Below are 21,051 nucleotides of genomic sequence, written 5' to 3'. Positions count from 1 at the left end.
TTCCTGTTACAATTCATCAGATGTATGGTGTACATTTACAGGGCCTCAATACAATACAATTCTGCTTTAATATAGTTGGTTGATGTTAAGCAGAATGCAAAACAGGCCCCACCCTGGTGTGCCGACAGCAGTTTTTTTATTTTGTATTGGATTGAGCATAGTGTGATGTGGAAACGAAAACACTTTTGTTATAACACAACGTGTATTTACCAAGTTGTTCACAGGTGGAACGTAACAATCACATGTTTATCATTAGTTAAAAGGACACCGCTAGCACAATACATAAGTCCTGCTGTAGGTCTCAAGAGAGAGACCACCCTGCTACCATATAGGGTAATGGGCGGTCGCTGAAAGCCAACTACCTCGTTCTGATTGGAGGGCCAGTCTGACATGACCGATCTTTTACAATCGTCATCGACGCTGATTGGTCGGCTGACTTGGTCCGATTTCGGCTCATTATCTTAATCAGCCGTGGATGGAGTGAGAGAAAAAGAAAGCAGAAGTCAAACAGGAACGGTGGAGTCTGGTGTGGACCGTCGTTTCTACACGAACCGACGACCACTGGCTGAAAGAAGAATGCTTGAAAACAAGAGAGAGAGATTGAAAACCTTTCTCAAGAAGATCGACGAAAAGGCCATCGTCAGACTTAAGCACTTCATGAAAGAAAGGTAAGCGAATGTGGCTAGCTGAACCGCTATCTGCCGGTGATCATCATCAGCCGGAGGATGCTAACGGTTAGCATTTCTTTGATGAGGAGACAACCTGTCAAACAACTATTTATCTCGCAAGATTTTCCTTTAACACAGAACCAAGAAATATCGTTTAGAATTGTACATCAGCTGTGCATAAGGGGTCAATAAGTATTTCAGTCAACGAGTAACGTTAGAATATGCTAGCAGGTTAGCCACCCTCCTGGCTGAGGATGTGAAGGCATTTTAAATGACTTTACATCTAGCTAACATTACCATCATCAATTACACTTAACAACTGTACGTTGTGTTCATTGTTGTCTACTGAGTTTTAATATATCGGTGTACACGCTGGCTGGTGATTGCATCTTTGCAATATTGGTGTAAACAGTGTGTGTTTTAGCATAGGTTCACTGTAAACGTGATGTTGTCATAGCTAACGTAATAATAATACATTTTATTTCTATAGCACTTTTCTTGAACCCAAAGACGCTTTACATTTGGGAGGGAGGGTAGACAAACAAAACAAAGCCAAAAATAAACAAAAACATACGTAGTTACGTAGTAGTTATAACGTAGTATACGATTGGTCATTGATTGAACGGTTGTTGACCTAAGCACCTGATGCAGATGGTAGTAAAATGTTTTAAAATGGGCGTTTTTCTGGTACGTTTTTTCATTGTAATGTTAAGCTTCTCTGCAAGTGTTTCTACAGACACAGTCCAGGCAGGGGATTTGATTTAATCATTTGTTTCTATTTGTATTGGGCTTTTTCCAAGAACACAATGATTGACCCACATCAGCCCTGCAAAGTGATGTAATGCGTGTGTTGTTGGAGACTAGTAGCTTTCTAATCTGTTCCAGGCAGCGTTTATAAACATCTAATTTACATATGGATGAGTTGCATAAAGACAGACTGGTGCAGGTCTGGAACTTTCTTAATCTCGTCTGTGCTCAGAAATCATGACTTCATCCACCGGCCTATGTGGGTCAGATTGGTGTAACTTCTTGACCTTCTGTCATGGAGGATCCAGCCCTTTTTTAGACCAAGAGCAGACCACTCTTGCAGGATTGCATATACATGTTGACTCTTTTAAGCATGCACACATATATTGTGTTACCCCCAGGGAAACGCACACTTGTGACACATGGGAGCAAGTCTAGCTTTTCCCTGTAAAGACTATATTTAGCTCCCTTGAGTCGACCACAGGTGGTACATGGCGTTATATAAATGCCCGCTGTATCTCACTGTTAGTACTTCTCGTCCTCTGAGCTTCACCTTTCACTTGCCTCCATAGATAGCCATTTGCTCGAGTAAAGGAGCCCTGCCAATCACACTTGGCCTGCTGCTTATCAGCATAGCTATGGTGTGTTTGTAGAACGGTATGAGGGGGGGGGGGATTATCTGTTTCCACAACACACAGTCACACACTTCCATGACAGTGTTGTTGCATTGGCCTAGGTGAGCCAATGTTCATATAAATGCAACAGCTATCCAAAGTCATTTCATCCACTTATGATCTAGTCGGATTGCTCTTTAAATACTTTAATCTTCCCTATAAAAACGCTATACATCAAGAAGTTTGATGTAGCAAATGAGTACACCACCTTAATGTAAAAAAATGTGTAGCCAGCGTATAGTTAGTCACTACATACAGGTTTGCAATGAACACAGTGGCATCAATTTGAATAGTATTGTTTGAATGGGGGAAGAACCTACTTCTGCAAAGCTTGTTTAGATGGAGGAGCCTGGAATAGTCTGGGTGGGGCAGCTTTGCAGGCGCTCTGCTGGCTCCAGGAAGATGCTCCCAGGACGCAGCCTCCTTGCTGCTGTGGGCAGCGTAGACTGTAGGTCTAAATTATGAGATGTGCTGCAGGCGTAGAGGAAAAGCCAAGTTGGAGGATGAAACCACATCAGCAGGACTGTATGGCTAAATAAAGGGTTGCATATTTAACAGCTGGTTAAAGTTATGTGTAGCTTCTGTCAGGCTAGTGCTAATGGCCACTCCTCTGCCCTTGTCACAGGGTCAAGAAAAATGCTATATTCTTCTCAGCTGTCTCACCTTTTGGTTTTCATGGTAGCCTGGTGAATTCCACCTAATGTAGGTCAGACTCATTCTGCCACACAAGGCTTTTATGCAAGCTTAGCTAAAGGCTTGGTGTTCTGCTCAGCTTTGATCACCAGGATTGCATAAAATACAGTTCTTTTATTTGTTGTTTTAATAGTATCTTGATTTTAAGATTAACCTAAGGCACTTGTGCCCTTTTGGAAAGTGGGTGTACTGCCTTGGCATCACTGCATCAAGGTTGCTTATTATAGTTTGGGGTATCAGTATGGAAACTCTCAACACAAGGAGAATGCAATCCACTATACTCAAAACAATTCATAGGGACCCTGCCATACACAGCGCTGGCTTGCACCAAGTAACTGTTGAATTCATTTAGCCTCTAAATGGCTTTGCTACATGTAGTGCTTATGCATATGACTGCCCCCCCCCCCCCCCCCCCAACAACCTGTGGTTCTGAGGAGGAGGGGTCAACAAAATTCTACTGTGAGTAAAATAGAAGCCCCCTTGTACACGGTAGAGAAGACTACTTTTACTTTTAACGATTTTAACGTCAGGTGGGATTTTCAGCAACCACCACAACACGCCCCCCCATGCTCATATGCCTGGTTGCTGGAAGTACTCTGAGTTTCCTGAAGAAAGACCCTCTGTCTCTGTGCCCAGTTTGCAGAGAGGAACTGGAGGGAGATGCCGCATACTCAAGGCCACATGACTTCCCACTCCAACACACACACACAGTTATTCTGTAACACATGCACACAGATGCGTTCTCTGTTCCATTTGGCACACGCCAACATGCAGCCTGAGCCCTGGCAGGCCGCCACAGACGGCCTGTTATTTTGCAATAACCACTAGCTCGCTTCCCTGCCCTTCCTAACGGCTCTATTGAAGCTTGCATGCATACATGCAAAGGCACAGAACCCTTTTCAGTCACTCATTATGATACGATTTCCTCTTATCTTCAATTTCCTAATTTTGACAATCTTTTGTTAGTTTCTGTTTGTTTTTTTAAGTAGTTTAATCAAAATATAAGAAAAAGGGAAAACTAAATGAGCTCAGATGCTGTGTACGTGGTTGCATACATCTTAACTGAACCCTTTGGCTTTGTAAAGCACAGCTGCAACAATCTGTTGTTGGCATTGGAGAAGAATGGTTCTGATTGGTTCACATGACGACTATTATCCACGACTCTCCAGAAGATGGTGCCCTCACACTATCTTGTCCAGCAAATTCTCAGGCAATCTAGATTATGTGAAAGTCAAACCTTTGTCAGCCTTGAGAACTGTGAGTGGTGTTGTTAGAGCAGTCGTGTTACCTGTGGGAAAGCTTTTACATAAGCATTCTATACTGAAGCAATTTTGTCTTAATGGCACTAGCACTGAAAAGCTGATGTGGCTGATTCCTAAGGGCTCCTGGGATCATATTTCTCATCTCGAGACCGCTAACAAATGCGTCATACCTCTGCACCAATGGGAGTTATTCTGCCAGCTGGACAGCCCCGTGCTGGAGAAGTCAGCCCTCACGTTTTAGTGCGACCTAGGCTCCAGTAAATTGAAACATATGCATCTTTTATAAGCTTAGTTTATATTTTATTTATAACTTTCTGATGTTTTTTGTTGTAATTTATTAAATAAATGTGATTGTTGTAAAAGGGCCTTTCCTGCAATGTATTATTATATCATAAAAGGGCCAGTGTCCATCTTCCCACATGCAACATAATTGAAGTATGTTCACCCAGCTTACTAAAGTTTATAACACAAACATCATCCGTCAAGCTGTCGGTAACACACTGTACATGTTGATACTCCAGAAGTGAAGTTAATCGTACAATTAATGTTGGGGTTTAAATTAGGGGTCGACCGATTATCGGCCAGGCCGATTATCGGGGCCGATATTCATCATTTGACCGATTATCGGTGTCGGCCTTTTTTTTTATAAAATTGCCGATAACACTTTGGCTCTGATGCGGCCGTTTCTCTGTCTGCAGTCACCACTCTCTGTACACGAGCAATGTCCCGCCCACAGCGCTATCTGATAGGCTATTACTGAAGTGTCAATCAACACTGAAGATTTTCCGGGCGGGAGCCAGCCATAGAGACGGGACCTTCTCAGATTACAGGCAGGTGCGAAGAACGCAGACACAGATAGAGGCAAGCAGCAGCGCTGAGCGGCAGAGCCATACATGTGTTTCGAAGGTAAATCAGTTGAAAGCCGAAGTTCAATAAACATCCCAATCCCCTATGCTGAAGTTGCAAAAACAGCACGATCTATTGATTTAATTCTATCAGCTTCCCAGTTACACAGGGACGGGGGAAGTCAGTCAGCGTGCAGCGTCTTGCAGCGGAACTGTGGTGCGGAGGAGGGGCTGCGAGTGAAGCCTCACAGTTTTTCAGGTTGATATGTGAAGCTCATTAGCTAGCCAACATGTATTTAGCAAATGTTTAGCAAAATAGGAAGGAAGGCACAAAAGTATGACTGGCACATCCTGCACCACACCACAATAACTCCAGCACCTCCAAACAGACTCAAGTCCCGCCACCCCTACAACATAGCAGCTCAAGAGATGCTCAACTCCACCTCTGAGGACATCTCCAGAGATGCATGGTTGGCAGCAGCTTGGAAGCAGGAGTGGGTGTCAGCCGGGCCCTCCCGAATCCACCGTTACATCTGGGACCCAGGAGATGGCACCATTGGAGGAGACGACCTACCGCGCCGGCAGTGGACCACTCTAAACCGTCTACGAACTGGGGTCGGTCGCTTTAAAACCACGATGAAGACGTGGGGCTTGGCGGACAGTGCGGCATGCGAGTGCGGTGACCCTGAGCAGACCGCTGTCCATATAATCACCATCTGCCCCTTATATAGACCACCCTCGGAAGCCAGCCTCTTCGACCTAGGACCAGAGATGCGGGCATGGCTACACGACACCGAGTTGGACATATAACGTTATACGAAAGAAGAAGAAGCAAAATATTAGAAGTGAGGCTACTAGTCTAACGTTAGGTCTACTGAAATAGCCTCACTTTTAATAGTTTGCAAAACATTAGCTAGCATAGTGTTTTGCAGTTGCTAGCAGTTTATTGGGATTTTATGCTAGACAGACAGGCATTGGTTTGATATAATAAATTAAGCATTATTGTTAGTTAAGCATGTCAGCCTGCTGCCCCACTTCTTGTCTCTCTAACTCATTGCAGATGGCTGCACTAAAGAAAAGGGCACAGAGAGGAAACCAGTTGTAAGATGTTTTAAAAGTTCATTAAACATAATATAGGCTATGCTTAAATGCATTTCAAAGAAGTTGTGTTGGAGTTTGTGTTATTCTACATTTTGACACCAAGATTTTCTGATTTTACTGCAAATGTATATCGGTTCCAAATATCGGTTATCGGTCTCCTTGATTAATAATAATCGTTATCGGTATCGGCCTTGAAAAAGCCATATCGGTCGATCCCTAGTTTAAATAAGAGTGATTTATCAGGAGCAAGGCTTTCGTGAGAAGGGCCCCTGAGCCTTCTCACAAGCACTCTGCAAGCCTTATCTGTAGATGAAATGGAGAGTGACAAACACAAGGTAGAATTGATCATGGCTGCGTGCTTGGGTAGCTTACTTACTTACTAAGGTGAATGTATAAGGCTGCGGCCCCACGAGGACGAATTCGGTCGTTTGCGTTACTGTTTAGTGTCATATAGACCGTTCGGCCACACGAGGACGACCGAATATGGCACTAAACGACTGAGGAAACGACAACGGGTCCCAAGGTGGATAGAAATGCATACGCCACTCTCTGGGGGGTCAAACAGCTCCGTGTGTGCGCCCTATACGGACATTTTCAGATCACTGATAGTGATTGCGCAATAGCCCCGCCTCTCCCCACCTCTTCTGCTCACCTCCGCTTACCCCGCGCCAGTGCTGAAGTGTTTCGCCACCAACAACAACAACAATGGCGGATCGCAGAGTTGCTATCGTGCTCCGGACGCTATTGACCATGCTACAGTTGTTTGTGCAACATCTACAGCAATAATGATGAGGCAATAGCCCCGCCTCTCCCCACCTCTGCTGCTCACCCCCACGTCAAAGTAAACTGCACCCTGAATTCAGATTATTTATCTTTCTCTCGCGAGTGAAGTCTAATCTGACAGGACGGAGACACGCAGCTCTGCTCACCTGAAGCTCCTCCCGCTGCAGCAAAACACACACTTCAAGTCAGATCATCGCCCTTAGCTATTTTAATTACCTCTCAAACTCCCTAAACTAGTTATAAATATGTTTATGTTTACAGTCGGCCGGGTCACTGATTACTGGATGAGCTGCTGCATGAGACAGACACTGGCGCTGTCCGAAGAGAGGGAGGAAAAAGAGAGGCTCCGTGTATTTTATCATTATATTATATAGAGTCGTTATTCATTTGTTTTAAAGCTCAATAAATAACAAAGAAGACCTTTGACCGGCACTTTTATAATTTTGTCCGGAAGATTTCAACTTTAATACACGCTGACTGGCGAAAAACTCTGCCCGGTTCCCTCGGCCCCCACCGCGGAGAATAAACAGAAGGGCAACCATGACAACCATGCTTCTTCGCTGCTTTTGTGGAGGAAGTTACAGCGCCACGTAGAGGCTCCTGCATATGTACTGCAGCTTCTCCAGCGGTTGGAGCTAAACGGAGCGGTCTCGTGTGGGCAGACACTATCCGGATAATTATTGCATGTGGACGGAAGCCGTTTGCGATTGCGTTTGCGTTAATCCTATGCGTTTAGCCGTTTTCGTCCTCGTGGGGCCGCAGCCTAAGTATCTCCTTTTGTAAACTTGGCAGTGTTATGATTCAAATATTACACATTGTTTTCAGCGATAATCTAAACCCGTTTCCTGTTTGAATGCCACTAATATTAACTCAGAATTAGACAGTTTATCAGACTTGCAAGCAGAGGGTTCAGTTCAGAAAGGCCACAGGGCTCAAGCAAGGAACAATACTGTGTCCTTTTTACAAAATGTATTTATAACACGGCCATCCCTCTGAATTCATCCTGCAACTTGACAGCAAGAGGTATAGAGTAAACACTTGGCAGGTTTAAAGGGGAGTAAAGGAGTCGTATGGTGGCTATATTAGGAATGATGTCACGAGTGCAGTTGGACTTTATCTGCCTGCTTGAGTGTCCTGGATGGTGATCTCACCAGGTATAGGAATAGCGTGGAGAACGTCAGCCCTCAGCTGGGGTTTAAACAAGGTTCTGATACATCAAGAGTATGGAGTACACTGTAATGATCTGTTTTGCATAATATATTCTTCTGAGCTTTTCTCCCATTTTCCCTTTAGTTAGACGCAAGTATTCATGTGTGTGATGGCTCCATTAACACCATCAACAAAGAGTATGCACTGCCCTTGTTATGCACAATGACCCGGCCGGCTTCTAAAGCAATCTAACTGTTGTTATTGAGAACAGGCTATTGGATGTTTTTTGTTCTTCTAAACTGAGAATAACCTGGCATAGTTTCTCTCACCCCCCACCTTTAACCCCTACCGTTGTAGCTGTTTTCCCGACAACACAGGCAGAGAAAAGGCTCCGAAAGGACAACGCTTGGGAGAGCATTTTAGGCTTAAACCACACGGTCTCTTTTTTGGTCTTTTGAACACCCTCTTTTGGGTTTAATTTGACTTTCGCCGTGTTTCTTGCACTATCTTCATGTCGGGCTCTTTAGTGCTTTTAACATTGCAGTAAAACAGACCTTTACACCCTTTTGAATTGGCTGGCGATGCTCCAGGTCTAAGTGCAACAGCTACAAACCGCCATACTCGTTTGGCTGCCTCGACGAGCGCTGGCAACACGCTTTTAGGGATTGGTGGTCATGGAGAGAGGGAAAGGCTTGTTAAACCAACAGGGTGCTGTGGCCGGTTCTCTTTGCTCCGAGGATCAGGGAAGGTAAGGCGAGCAAATACATTTCTTAAACGGTCTCGGATAGGAAAGGGCTCACTTGAGAAATGTTAAGTAAACGTAGGATTATAGGTTGTCTATGTTTTCTCCCTATTGTAAAACAAAGGCTGGCTAATTAATGTGTGAACACTTTGTAAAATCTTTCGTTAAAATGTAGTCTCATACTGTATGTGTTCTTCATATACAAAAATAATGTAATCATCAGCCCATCTTCCTGACAAAGTTATTTGTCGGTTTCTCAATGGATCCTATGTAAATCGGGTAAATGTGCTAGCATAGCAGTGGTTACAGTTATGAGCCGTCTAGCCTGTGTCTGGTCTAGTTTCTTAAGATATACCAGGACAAAAGCGATTAAGAAATTGATTAGACTTATATGAATGCAAGTCATCTCTATTTCACGGAACATGTCATCATGGAACAAATTACAGGCGTCACTGACCTTGTTGTTTATGCTAGCAGCTGTTGTGCAGTTTCATTATATAAAGAATTATAATTTCACGACTGCCCGTCTGATCGTTTCTGAAAAGGGGCTAGAAATATTGTGTATAGGGATTAGTTCCCAATCCAAAGTACTTTTAAAAGTATTGTGGTGCTAAAGAGATGTTAAGCATACACATTATATTCTGTAGACTTGTCGTATGCATGTATATAAGAACGTTGTTTGGTTAAGATCCTCGGCACAAATGCATCATGATCATCTCTTCAGTTAAAAGTATGCAGAAATCATCATTCAAATATGGTAAATCCCTCCACATTGCACAATTGGTCAAAATTCGTTATTGTTCATTTTTTAGAAGCAAGTCTCGAAATGCCCCCATGCATGTCCATTTGAATCCACTTCTGTGTAGAATGTGATGTGCCTACGTCTGCTTTGAGATATCAGAAATGTTTGTACAACCCTTAAATACGTCGGGTGCTGTGACACATTCAATATGTGCTCCAGCACCGTAGTAATCAGGTCAGAAGTCAAGGCCCCGGTCTGGCCATGACACAACCATTCAGGCTGGCCGCCTCCTACTTTGTAAATATGAAGTGCTCATTAAGAAATGCCACTTTTATGCACTCCATCATTTATTTTTAGATCTAGATTTTGTTTCCACAACATTTTAGATGTTACATTGGCTGTTGTCGCGCACCTGTTCACCCTTGATAGCTTTGGCCTTGAACCCTGTTATCGGTTATCACCAGGCTGACTCAGTTTCTTCCTTTGAGATAGGCTTGGCATGAAAATGTACTTCCTTATTTCATTTCACTGGAAGATATTAGATAATCATATTGTTTCTTTTTTTTGTCGGTGTGAATGTCAAGTTTTCTATACAGTGTAAAGACAATGCCCTTATTTACTGGAACTTTTGCAATAAACATTATACACGGGAGAATTGAGAGGCAGACTGCCAGACTGGCTGTGTATTGACTGCATGCTAATAAGGCTAAGGATGCTTGTGTCTGTCATCCACGTTATCCATAGACTTTTCTGCGACAACATACTACTTAACTCAATTCACAAAACCTCCCTAATCTGTGGGAAAATTGCAACATTGATGTGTTTTTAAGTTCACAGAGGGCTGAAGGCTGCCTGAGTGTTTCAGGAAGCGGCTTATTTGAACACCGAAAAAAACCATGTGGTCAACGGTTCAACCTGTTTTTAGAATTGTTCCCGGTGTGTTTGCTTAGTCTACACGCCAGCCGCAGGAGCCTACTTTCCCCAATGTTTACTAGCTGCTTTGGATATTGATACGTTTTATATTTTAGAATAAAGGATGTCTGTCAACGAATAACAGGCTTAATTGTTCATGACACAAGCAGGAAATTATCATTACAGGAAGTGTTGTTGCTGAACACAATTTGATGATTAGTCTAATTACAGGTGAAGCTGCATTTCATGATTTCTTTCTGACCTTTACTCCAATTGCACAGGCCGCGCTGCAGAGACATTGTTTAAGGGTTACTAACACGGGCACTAACTCCTTTTGTTGATCTGTGCAGGATTAAAGCAGTCCGTAAACATTCAGTGCACTTCCTCAGAATAACATTCTGCAATATCATGCTGCCATATGTTAAGTTTGTCACTTTTTTGGATATGTCTGAATTCTTATACAGAAGTTCCTACCATACTGAGTGTGTTTGAGAAAGGCTTTTTGTTGTCCTGCCATCACCGTGGTAACATTCTTTGCACTGCCGGATGGGCCCGTCTGAGCGTCCACAAGTATTTCACTTTCTTACCCGCTCATATTTGTGTTTATAAAATCTATGATCCCACTTTTCATACCAGAACAAATCCCAACAAGACAGGACTGTGATGTTGGATAATGGCACTGGAAGGGTGTGTGTGTGTGTGTGTGTGTGTGTGTGTGTGTGTGTGTGGCTCGGGGGGGAGTGGCTGAGTTTGACGTCACCAACTACGGAGTGTCACACCATTCTCAGCACAGAGTTGCTTCCTCCTACCAGCACATTCACAGAGCTGTGCAGCAACAGTTTTGTTCTGGCAGGATATGGCGAGGACACTGATTTAACTAGTACTAAACTCTTTTTGGTATTCAAAAGCTGAAGGGAACTATTACAATCTTTTTGGGGAATTTTAATATCTTACTGACTTGTTAGAACCTTTTGGCTTTGATGGTATGGAGTCAGTAAGTATAGCTTAGAGATAAAGAGCGTTTTGAGTGGGGTTCTTTTTGTATAATAGAAGGAAATGCCTACTGTTAGTAGGTATATGAGTTTTCGTTCATCAAAGCGATTTAAAGTTACCAGGTAAGATTGTCTCTGTTGTTCGTTTATAGTCGTTTTCTAAGTTTGCTTGCTTTTAAAAAAACAAACCGAAATAGAGGCTTTCTGACTCGTAGTCGTTGTTGGTAACGTCATTAAGTTTAAGATTCAAGTCTATAGATTTCACAAGATTATTTATTCCTCCATGAATTTGCAGCTTGTTTGTTCCTGGCCATGGAAAGGTTAGGGCCTTAAAAGAGCACTTTGCCAACATGTACATTCAATTAAGTGAAAAGAAATCAGAGGCTTGTAAATGTAAGAGCATGAGCCGACGATGATGAGCTTGTAAAGTTTCCTGAAGGTGGAATCATACAGCCACGACTCGAGCACTGACGCAACGTACATCAATGAAACTTTCTCATTGGAATTTTCCGACAGATCATAAAGAAACACACCGTCTCCCAAATCTAAGTCCCATTATCACATGTCATGTAAATAGAATTGACCTCCCAAACCATAACAAGGTTCTTTTATGTAGTCATACCAACATAGCTACTGTGTAGTTATGCCGATGCAAATCTTGTGTCACAGGCTCCTCCAACAGAGCAACACAAAACACAGATAAACAGAAACATATAGCGCAAGTAAATAGTAATACAAAAAGAAAAATTGTTTTGAAATAGTGCAATAAGAGTCTATATGCAAGTTATAGAAATAGGATATATAGATAAATAATGTTTAAGTAGCAGCCATATTAATATTAAGGATGTTGTTTCAACTGTTCAGGTGTTGAACAGATGTAGCTTCAACAGTAAAGTGTGTAGCTACTGTTGGTGCTGAATGATGACTCTGTAGAGTTCAGGAGATTGTAATCTGTGTCCATGCAGAGAAATGTAGATGGTGGCTGGTCTTCCGCTTTTTGTTTCTTCATGTTCTCATCATTCAAATTAGCTAATCATTTTGTTTAGCTCACTGAAGAATTTACAAGTGATTACAGTGGGGAAGTTCTGATCAGTGGACATGTTGGCTGTGACATTTGAGCTAAAGAGGCCTATTTCATGTGTGCATTAGAACTCTTGTAAACTATTATTATGCATGTTGCTAAACCTCCTTTTCTCCTCCTCCTTTTCCAGCAGCTACCCAGTAGAAAGCAGTGGTGGCGGGCTGCCAGCCAAATTGAAGAAAAGCAAGAGCAGCTCCAGCAATGGCAGCATCAAGAAGGCGGAGAGCAGGAAAGCTTTGAGCCTAGAGGCTGCGGAGCTCGAGGTCCAGCAGCAACACAAAACCCTCACCAGACAGGAAGCCATCAGGTAGGACTGAGGGGAGGAGACTGGGATGTATACGAAACGCCATAAGGTGTCTAGAAACAAGCCTTAAAATAAGTGATGACTCCTAAAGTGTTATCCGATGTGTGGAAATACTGTTTGTGTTACTTGAAATGCAGACAATTGCATAAGGTGACGACTCAAAGCTATTCGGGAGAGTATCACAAGACCAGAGCTCCCTCGCAGCTGGTAGTCGTGACACACTCATGACTGCACAGCTGCTCCACACCGACTGTCTTCTCACATGACTCTAACATGTGAGGTATATCGGTGAATTTCTAATATTCATCCTGAATACTGCCTTCATGACAGAGAGATGAACCTGCTCCTTTCCACATATGTTATTATGAATTGAGGAACTCCAAGTTCAGTTGTATTCTAAACCCCAATTTTAAACTGGGAACTCTTTATATCGACTTATAAAGGAACAATTGGATCTCTGCGATTTGGTGCTACACTTTGATGTTTGTTGCTATCATTTTATTCAGAATAAGCTATATGTTTAGTTAAAATAAACCTTGGATTCAGTTTGCACGACAAAGTAACACATTGAAGTAACACACCTCTGGTGCCACTTAAGTACAAATGACGTCATGCACAGTTTAGCTTAGTATACAGATGACTGGGACTGCTTTCCCACGCTCTTGCGTTTCTCGTGCTCAGTCCTCTGGGCTGTAGCGACAGACTTCCTGTGAAATGACAGCCGTGATCTTTGTCTCCGCAGGTCGCAGACTTTCGATGTTGACCACAGAGCGTTTGAGAGGACGGAGGGCACTGGCTCGCAAAGTGTAAGTATTACACATTTAATGATACTTGTCAGGTGGAGGGCTACAGACCTTTTGTTGTACCAATGTCATTATTGAAATCTAACCTGATCCTAATTTCCTTCTCCCTCTTTTAGAGTTTTATGAAGCACAACAAGACATTCCACAAATTGTTTCCAGACATTCCTAACGGCGAAGACTTGATACACGGTAGGTAAAAGAAAAGAAACGCATAATGACTTAATGAAGGAATCACATAAAACTAAACATGATTCTGCTCCTCTTCTCCCAGCATACATCTGTGCCCTGCAGAAGGAAGTGCCCTACCACGGTAGACTGTACGTCACTGACACCAACGCCTGTTTCTACTCCTCGGTTCTGCTCAGAGACACCAAGGTAGGCTGTCCTAGTGTGTGTTTGTGTGTGTTTGTGTAACATCTCAATTGTAATATTTCTTGTTGTTTCATTACGTCGTTCCACTTGTCCTAACAGTTTCATGCTTCTGCAGGTAGTTATTCCAGTTTCCTGTATCCATATAGTGAAAAAGCAGAACACAGCTTTACTGGTACCCAACGCGTTGTCCATTCGCACGACAGGCGGAGAAAAGGTTGGTTTCTCTACTTAACTTCCACACAGACATTTCTGGTAATACAGACTATACAGTGTATTTAATAAGCCTTGTTCGAGCACATTGAGCTCTGCTTTTGATGTAAGCCAATCGACTGCTCTTTGTGTAATGGTTCAGGATGGCAGGTGGCTAATATCCCCTCTGTGCTTCTCTTCTCCCTCTCCTTGTGTAGTACCTCTTTGTGTCCCTGCGGAACAGAGAGTCATGTTATCAGCTGCTGCGCTCAGTGTCGCCGCAGATAGAGGTGAGGTGCCCAAGTCAAATGTAAAAGAGTTTACAAAACTGACCATCAAAATGAAAGTAACATTTCAAAAATAAAAGTGTTTAATACATCTGTTAATCTAAACATTTCTCTTTTGATACAGGATGGTAGCACCAATAGTAGCCCCATCTTTTCCTCAGCGGAGAACAGCTTCGATAAGAGCAAACTGGTGGTAAGAGAACGTTTCTCAATAAAGCAAATATGTAGAATGCATTGACTCAAATGTTACATTTTGAAAGGACAACATAAATCTGATGGTGTTCCGTGCTCTCTTATCTCAGCAGAACTCCAGCCAGTCGAGTCTGGACGACAGCTTAGACCGATTCGATGGTTCTGAGTCTCGATCTTTACAGGAGCAGATTCTGCACAGACCACGCAGAGGTGAGTCTTTTACCCCTCATTAACATCAACATTAGTGAATTGAACAACTCTAACCAGTCATCATGGAAAGTATAATAGCTGGCTAACTTATTTCTTCTCTCTCCCCTCTTCAGAAGCAGTGCTTAATGGCCATGTCCCGCCTTTCAGGAGCCTTCACATGCAGCAGAGTGACAGCTCATCCTCAGAAGAACTGTCCGTTTCAGGTAACATTTTACGACAGCTTAGTTTCACTCCGCAGCCAAGTCCTGAAACAAGTTTCTTTACCAAACTTGCTGGTAGAGGTGTTTTACGGGCCTATAAAAAAAGCAGCTTGAGTCTCTATCCCCTATATACAGACTACAAATATACATTTAGAAAGTTACTAGTTGGAAGATGTCTGTTTGAATCTTGCAATGATATTAAGAAGTGTTCTCTTTGCTCATAGTGTTAGTGTGCATCTCACTCTATTTATCTACAAAACATGCGTGTACTTTTAGTGCAGGACTACCAGAACATAGATAATAATGCTTTTGTTTATTTTCCTTTGCTGTTCAGGTGGATCGTGGGTTTGGAGCGTGACGGAAAAGGCCAAGTCCCTGCTGGTTCAGAGAGAGGCCAGCACCCTCAACACTCTACTCTTTATATACTTGATCTTGTGAGTAGCTCTTCCTCACGTCAATGTTCTGTCTGCTCTTCTAATCTCCCTATGTGCTAATCTTAATCTGCTCCTCACTCTTGAAGTCACACTTATGAAAGGGAAGGCTGAGGAATCTCAGCAGCCTGCTGAGGTTCTAATGAACTAGGTGATCTTGTTGGATCTCATTGCATAAAGATACATTCTAAGCTTGCAACCCAGTGTTTGGAAGCTCCAGTTAAAAGTGCACAGCTGTCTCTTAAACCATATGTTAGCCTATTAATTAAGACTTTAACTCTTCTTCCCCCCCCTGCTGTTTACAATAAGAAGGCATTCCGTTTGAGAGCTGTAATGTTGGCAGTGGAGTGAGATAATTGATATGAAGTATGACATGTAATCATTCTATTATCTTATCTAAGGAGTTTACGAATATAGGCGTTCATTCGGTGTTAAGCTTTTGTTTGTTCTCTTTGCACCTGCTGTTTGCTCAAATCTCTAGTCTTTATCACAGTGAGTTTGACTCGTATGTTCCTCTTACAGGGTTGTGCTGCTGCTCTTGTCTTCTGGATACATTGGTTTACGTATCGTGGCCCTGGAGGAACAGCTGACGTCCCTAGGGGCCCTGCCGGAGTTCACCTTGCAAAGCGGGTCAGTACTTATTTGAAAATGAACAAGCATAAACAACCCTGATAGGATGGTTGGCATAGCGATGAAACACTGGAAGTTAGCAGCTGTTTTATCCATGCAGTACAACAGTTCTGCTTCGCTCCATGGCACCTTAGAAGAATACATTGATCAAAGTCCTGAGTGAAGATCCTCATCACGACACATTGCTGCCACTGGGTGGTCAATGGTGGGTACTGAATACGACACAAGGAAAAACTGAAGACTTACTCTTTCCCCCAATTATGCTTTACTCGCCATGACAAACTAATCTGTAATCACAAAAATAAACATATCGTGTTGGCCTCAGAATGGCTATTGTAATGTTGTTTTCAGACTAAATCTACATTGTTATCTTTTTAATCTAGTGTTTAAACTGTTGCATGATTGGCTCTGTTCTTCGTTTAGGACAATGGGCAAATTGATTCCTTTAAAAGGTGTTGCCTCACAAGTCATTCAGTATTGTTAGGCGTGTATTGTGTTTGCTTTAGATATGTCACTCAAAACTGGTTCCCTCTTGTGTTTTCACAGGTACCAAGACACATAACCCTCAGTGACTGAAGGAGAGATCGGTCGACTGAGGACTGGAGGATTTTGTTTCGACCTCAAAGATTCAATGTACTTTAAGACTGCTCCTAACATGGCCTGTGCTGTTGGCGAGAGGAAAAATGGCCGACCTGTGCAATATCAGAACAACTCGTTAACTTGAAGGGCTATACTTCCTCATATTGCAGTTGGCACATGGACATGCCGCGACTAAGTCACACGGAGCCGAGCCAAAATGAAAACACACACTGCCTGGTTGCAGCGTGTCTGTCGTTGAAACCAAAGCCAAGCGGCTCTCAGCAATGTGCCAAGTTATGTTATCCATCGTCCTTCAGACCTTCTACCTGAGCATGCAGTCTGAACAGGGCTACACCAATCAGCATTATCCTGCTCTGGTGCTTATAATGCACCTCCACACCTGAGACGTAGTGCTATGCATAACCAAAGATGCACACGTCTTTTTGCATGTGTGCACGGAGATGATTTTGATATTTCGCTTATTTACACTTTCATCTATCTGTGGAATAATCAGATCTGCTGGGTTATATCTCTCGGAATGGTTCTTATCTTATCAGCTGTAGGTTGAATTGGTGATAGCTGAAGCCTCAAAATCAGATCAGCCCATGGAGGCGCGAAACTCTCCTGATGGGCGTGTCCTTTCTCTCCTCCTCCAATCGGCAATGATTGCAGTATTACTTTCCTGTTCTTTGGCATGATTTTAAAGCAGTTTAATGATCAATGCTCAGAGTAAATGTTTCCCTGCAGTCCCAGCTGTGGATGAATGCATAATCAATGCACACATATTTAAAACGAAAGGACACGCAGAGGTTGTCTCAGAGGCAACGATGTGTTTTTGTGTGCGACTTTTTTACGACCTTCGTACATTTCAAATGTGTCTTGTTTATCCATGGCAGGCCTCTTGATCACCCAAGTGGTGTTTTATAGAATTTTCAGGTTGATTAAAGTAGCACCAATAATGTATTTTTAATGCATGTGTCTGCAATATCGACACTTGACTGATACTGTATATGCGTTCTCCTTCTTGTCAGCGAAAGAGGAGAGTTGCAATCACACTCCAAGGTCCGAGTTTTCAGCAGTGGTCCCAAGAAGAAATTTCAATATGCAACAAATTATTATGCATGGCAAAAATGTAATTTATCTTTTGTGTGGCGTTTTTAAATGGAGCTTGATGTTTGTGGGGAAGAAATTGTGTAGGACAAAGAAATCAAAAAAGATTTGAGTGAAAGAAACTGCTCAGTCGTGTGAGCGCACTTTAAAAAAAAATGTGTTGTGCCTGTCACAATCAGAGACTTCGTGTCTTGGGTTGAGAAGAAATGGCATAGCGTTCTGTGGTATCTGACGGTGCTAAGACGGTGCTCCAGTTGTTTTCACTCAGGGGTGGTGGGCACTACCTGCCTCGTGGTTTTAGGTCGTCGTCTTTGTCATTTCAATGTCTAGTGGTTATGATGGGGTTCACATTTTTGTACATCTTGGCTTGGGTGTTTTCTCAAATGTCCCATTGAGAAAGAATACTTGACTTTACTTATTGAGTGATGCAACTGATTCTCAGATTGCCCCCCCCCCCCCCCCACCCAAATGAACTTTTAAAACTAACCTGACAATGCATATCCACCCACCATCTCAATGGTTTAACACCACTGTTATTGTGGAAGCTGTTGTTGCCCAGGTGTAATGATTTGTTTACTACATCCTGTTTTAAAGAATCACACCATGTTCAGCTAAGGTGTTAGTCAACATGTGATTAACAGTTCTGTCATTTCGTATATCCCCCACATGGGGGCAGCACACACATCCACTGTCCTTGAATGGACTCGATGCAAGAATCCCAATGATGAGGGCAGTATGTTTGTGGTTTTGCACTATTCAAAGTGTTGTAAATAATTTTGTATCAAATGTTAATGTCCTTAATTCTTCTATGGTCCTCTATATTTATTTGCATTCTGTGTAATTCAAGGTAGTCTCTGTGAGATGGCTTTGCTATTGTTCAAAATAAATCAAATGTTGCGAAGTAAATCATGGTTCGTTGTTACTGTTCTTTCACAAGACTTCAAATGAATGGAAAATTAACTTCATCTTATAAAGTTTTGGGGTTAGCAAAGATAACTTGGAAATAAATGAAAGCATTCACAAGACGCATGACATATTTGCATTTCACAGCAATGGTGGTGAGGTAATAACGCAACTTCAAATCTTTGGACACAGAAAAAAATGCAATTGCTGCGAAACGTTATACTGTGGTTTGATAGAAACCTGTTTAGAGCTCTGGAATTCACCTTGTGTTACTCAGACTGCATCTGGAGGTGTGTGAATACTTTTACACTGAAAAATAAACTATTGCTGTTCACATAATCATTCTGTTTGTGAAAGGCTGCCATATCATATTGAATCGCAAAGTCCAATTAGCTTGTAGCTTTTTAGAGATATGTGAAGATGTGCACTTAATGCAAACAATATTTTTCAGATCTGAGTTGAAGAAATAGTATACGTAAATCTTTTAAGCAAAATGCACCAAGAACAGTTGTCCGTGTCTGTGACAACCAGAGATGGGGTCGTTACTAAAAAAAAGTAATATATTACATATTACATATTACTTTAAAAAAAAGTAATATATTACATATTACATATTACTTTAAAAAAAAGTAATATATTACACTACTTCGTTACTATCTACATAAAGTAATTCGTTACTTTACTCGTTACTTTACTCGTTACTTTACTCGCAGGGCCGGCCCGCCCCTCCCTACAGGCAGATCACGCAGACTGCTAAAGTTTCAAATGTTCTCTTTAGTTCAGTTTCCATTGTCGCATAAGACTGATCCAGATAGCTCCTGAATGTTTTCCTATCTGACCATGGCTGTCCTCTGTCTCCTGCTATCTGACCGTGGCTGTCCTCTGTCTCCTGCTATCTGACCGTGGCTGTCCTCTGTCTCCTGCTATCTGTATATTTTGCGCAGTCTATCTCTGCTCACACTGTTGCGTCAGCGTGTTCTCCTGCGTGTTGGCCATGTGTTGCACTGGAGCCAGACTTCAGCCGAGCACGTACGAACTGCGCATGCGTGAGTGGCAATAACTCTCCTTACCAGCAGGCAGCGGTAGTGTGTATTCGTCATTCAAAACAAGCAACAACCGGAAAACAGAGAAGAAGAACTACGTGTGTGTGTGTGTGTGTGGTGTGTGTTGTGGTGTGTGTGTGTGTGTGTGTGTGTGTGTGTGTGTGTGTGTGTGTGTGTGTGTGTGTGTGTGTGTGTGTGATATAAATAAACAACAGCTATGTGCGTTAGCTTCACCTAGCATGTGTTCTTTGCAGGTGTTTGTTGAGGTTTGATTATGACTGATTTTAGAAAGTAACGAAGTAACGCGTGTCGGGGCAATGTTAGTAACTGTAGTGTGATTACTGGATTATAAAAGTAGCGCGTTACACTACTCCGTTACCGACAAAGTAATATTATTACAGTAACGCGTTACAAAGTAACGCGTTACTGTAATAATATTACAAAGTAACGCGTTACACCCAACTCTGGTGACAACTGAGTTTTAAATGTAATAGAAATATCCTACCTTCATCTCCTGTTAAAGTTGCTCTCCTGTGCTGTTGACTGTGCTGAAGGCTTGGTGTTTGTTATAAAAGCAAACCCAGAACCAGTTGAATTCAGCCAGACTTTTGTTCGTCTTGTTCGTCTTCGTACAGTGAGTGTGGAAATAGATAATGTGTAGCCTTATCTTCTGAGGTGTTTCGCTTCCTCTATGTGGCTTAACACCACCATCTAGTGGACAATCTCAACAGACACTGCAGTAGAAAACTACACCACATTAGAATGGACATTTCAATGTTGATCAGTGGAACAGAGGGCATCCATGTATTACACAAGCTCTGGATGCTTTGTTTTTATGTAACCCTTTCATGCATGAATTATGAGAGCCTCAATCAGGATTTTTTTTTTATTATTGCTATTTTTTTTTATCTAGTTTTTTCAAATAGATTTGTATATGTCCACAGTCTGCATGATCTGCCTGTAGGGAGGGACGGCCCTGGGAACAACAGCAGCAGTACCAGTATGAATTGTAGTTGAAATATAGTGATGCATGATGTCCACTGTAGTGGAGAGGTGGTTAACCATGATTTCCTGCAAACATAAAATCAATACTTTGATAATTTATGAATTATATGATTCCTTAGTTGTTACTTGATGTCACCACCTTTTTTATACCTGCAGGGGACGCTTTCCATAAAAGGATTGGCAAGATATAGATGGGTGACTTGGTCCATGTAGCTTTCTGTCGTCCATCTTAGTTTAGAGACTTTGAATGGGGATGACGTCACTTTGCCTCGCTTTTCGCCGAACTGCATTGTGGGGGAGCGAAGCGAAGATTTCCAGGATTTCCAGGATTCAAAAGTTGAGCAATGTTCAACTTTTGAAGCTGAGCTGGAAGCGTCAGCCAATCAAACACGTTTATGCAAA

General features: G+C 42.4%; 1 protein-coding gene across 6 annotated transcripts; it reads left to right on the top strand.

Annotated features, from left to right (window-relative positions):
- The first annotated feature begins 460 nt into the window (after positions 1-460).
- On the top strand, positions 461-18,604 carry LOC117445503 (GRAM domain-containing protein 2B). 6 transcript variants are annotated; one of them, XM_034081232.1, is made up of 13 exons: positions 461-668; positions 12,525-12,698; positions 13,438-13,501; positions 13,615-13,687; positions 13,770-13,873; positions 13,986-14,084; positions 14,278-14,349; positions 14,471-14,539; positions 14,652-14,748; positions 14,862-14,951; positions 15,283-15,382; positions 15,902-16,009; positions 16,556-18,604. In XM_034081232.1, the coding sequence occupies exons 1-13, from the start codon at positions 577-579 to the stop codon at positions 16,569-16,571; spliced, it is 1,158 nt and encodes a 385-aa protein (XP_033937123.1). In that variant the 5' UTR covers positions 461-576; the 3' UTR covers positions 16,572-18,604. The 6 variants fall into 6 exon arrangements, with proteins under 6 accessions (XP_033937123.1, XP_033937122.1, XP_033937121.1 ...); XM_034081231.1 differs by having other exon boundaries at positions 14,649-14,748; XM_034081230.2 differs by having other exon boundaries at positions 12,522-12,698.
- The last annotated feature ends 2,447 nt before the right edge of the window (positions 18,605-21,051 follow it).

This window comes from Pseudochaenichthys georgianus, chromosome 4 (assembly GCF_902827115.2).
Source record: "Pseudochaenichthys georgianus chromosome 4, fPseGeo1.2, whole genome shotgun sequence".
Classification (NCBI taxonomy): Eukaryota; Metazoa; Chordata; class Actinopteri; order Perciformes; family Channichthyidae; genus Pseudochaenichthys; species Pseudochaenichthys georgianus.
This window is presented reverse-complemented; position numbering and strand designations above follow the sequence as displayed.

Bases quoted from the DNA above. Each gene is read 5' to 3' on its own strand.
- LOC117445503 (XM_034081229.2), top strand. From the start codon at position 577: ATGCTTGAAAACAAGAGAGAGAGATTGAAAACCTTTCTCAAGAAGATC. The intron at 13,502-13,614 runs GTAAGTATTACA...TCCCTCTTTTAG, and splicing joins AGGGCACTGGCTCGCAAAGT to AGTTTTATGAAGCACAACAA. The intron at 14,540-14,648 runs GTAAGAGAACGT...CTCTTATCTCAG, and splicing joins TCGATAAGAGCAAACTGGTG to CAGAACTCCAGCCAGTCGAG.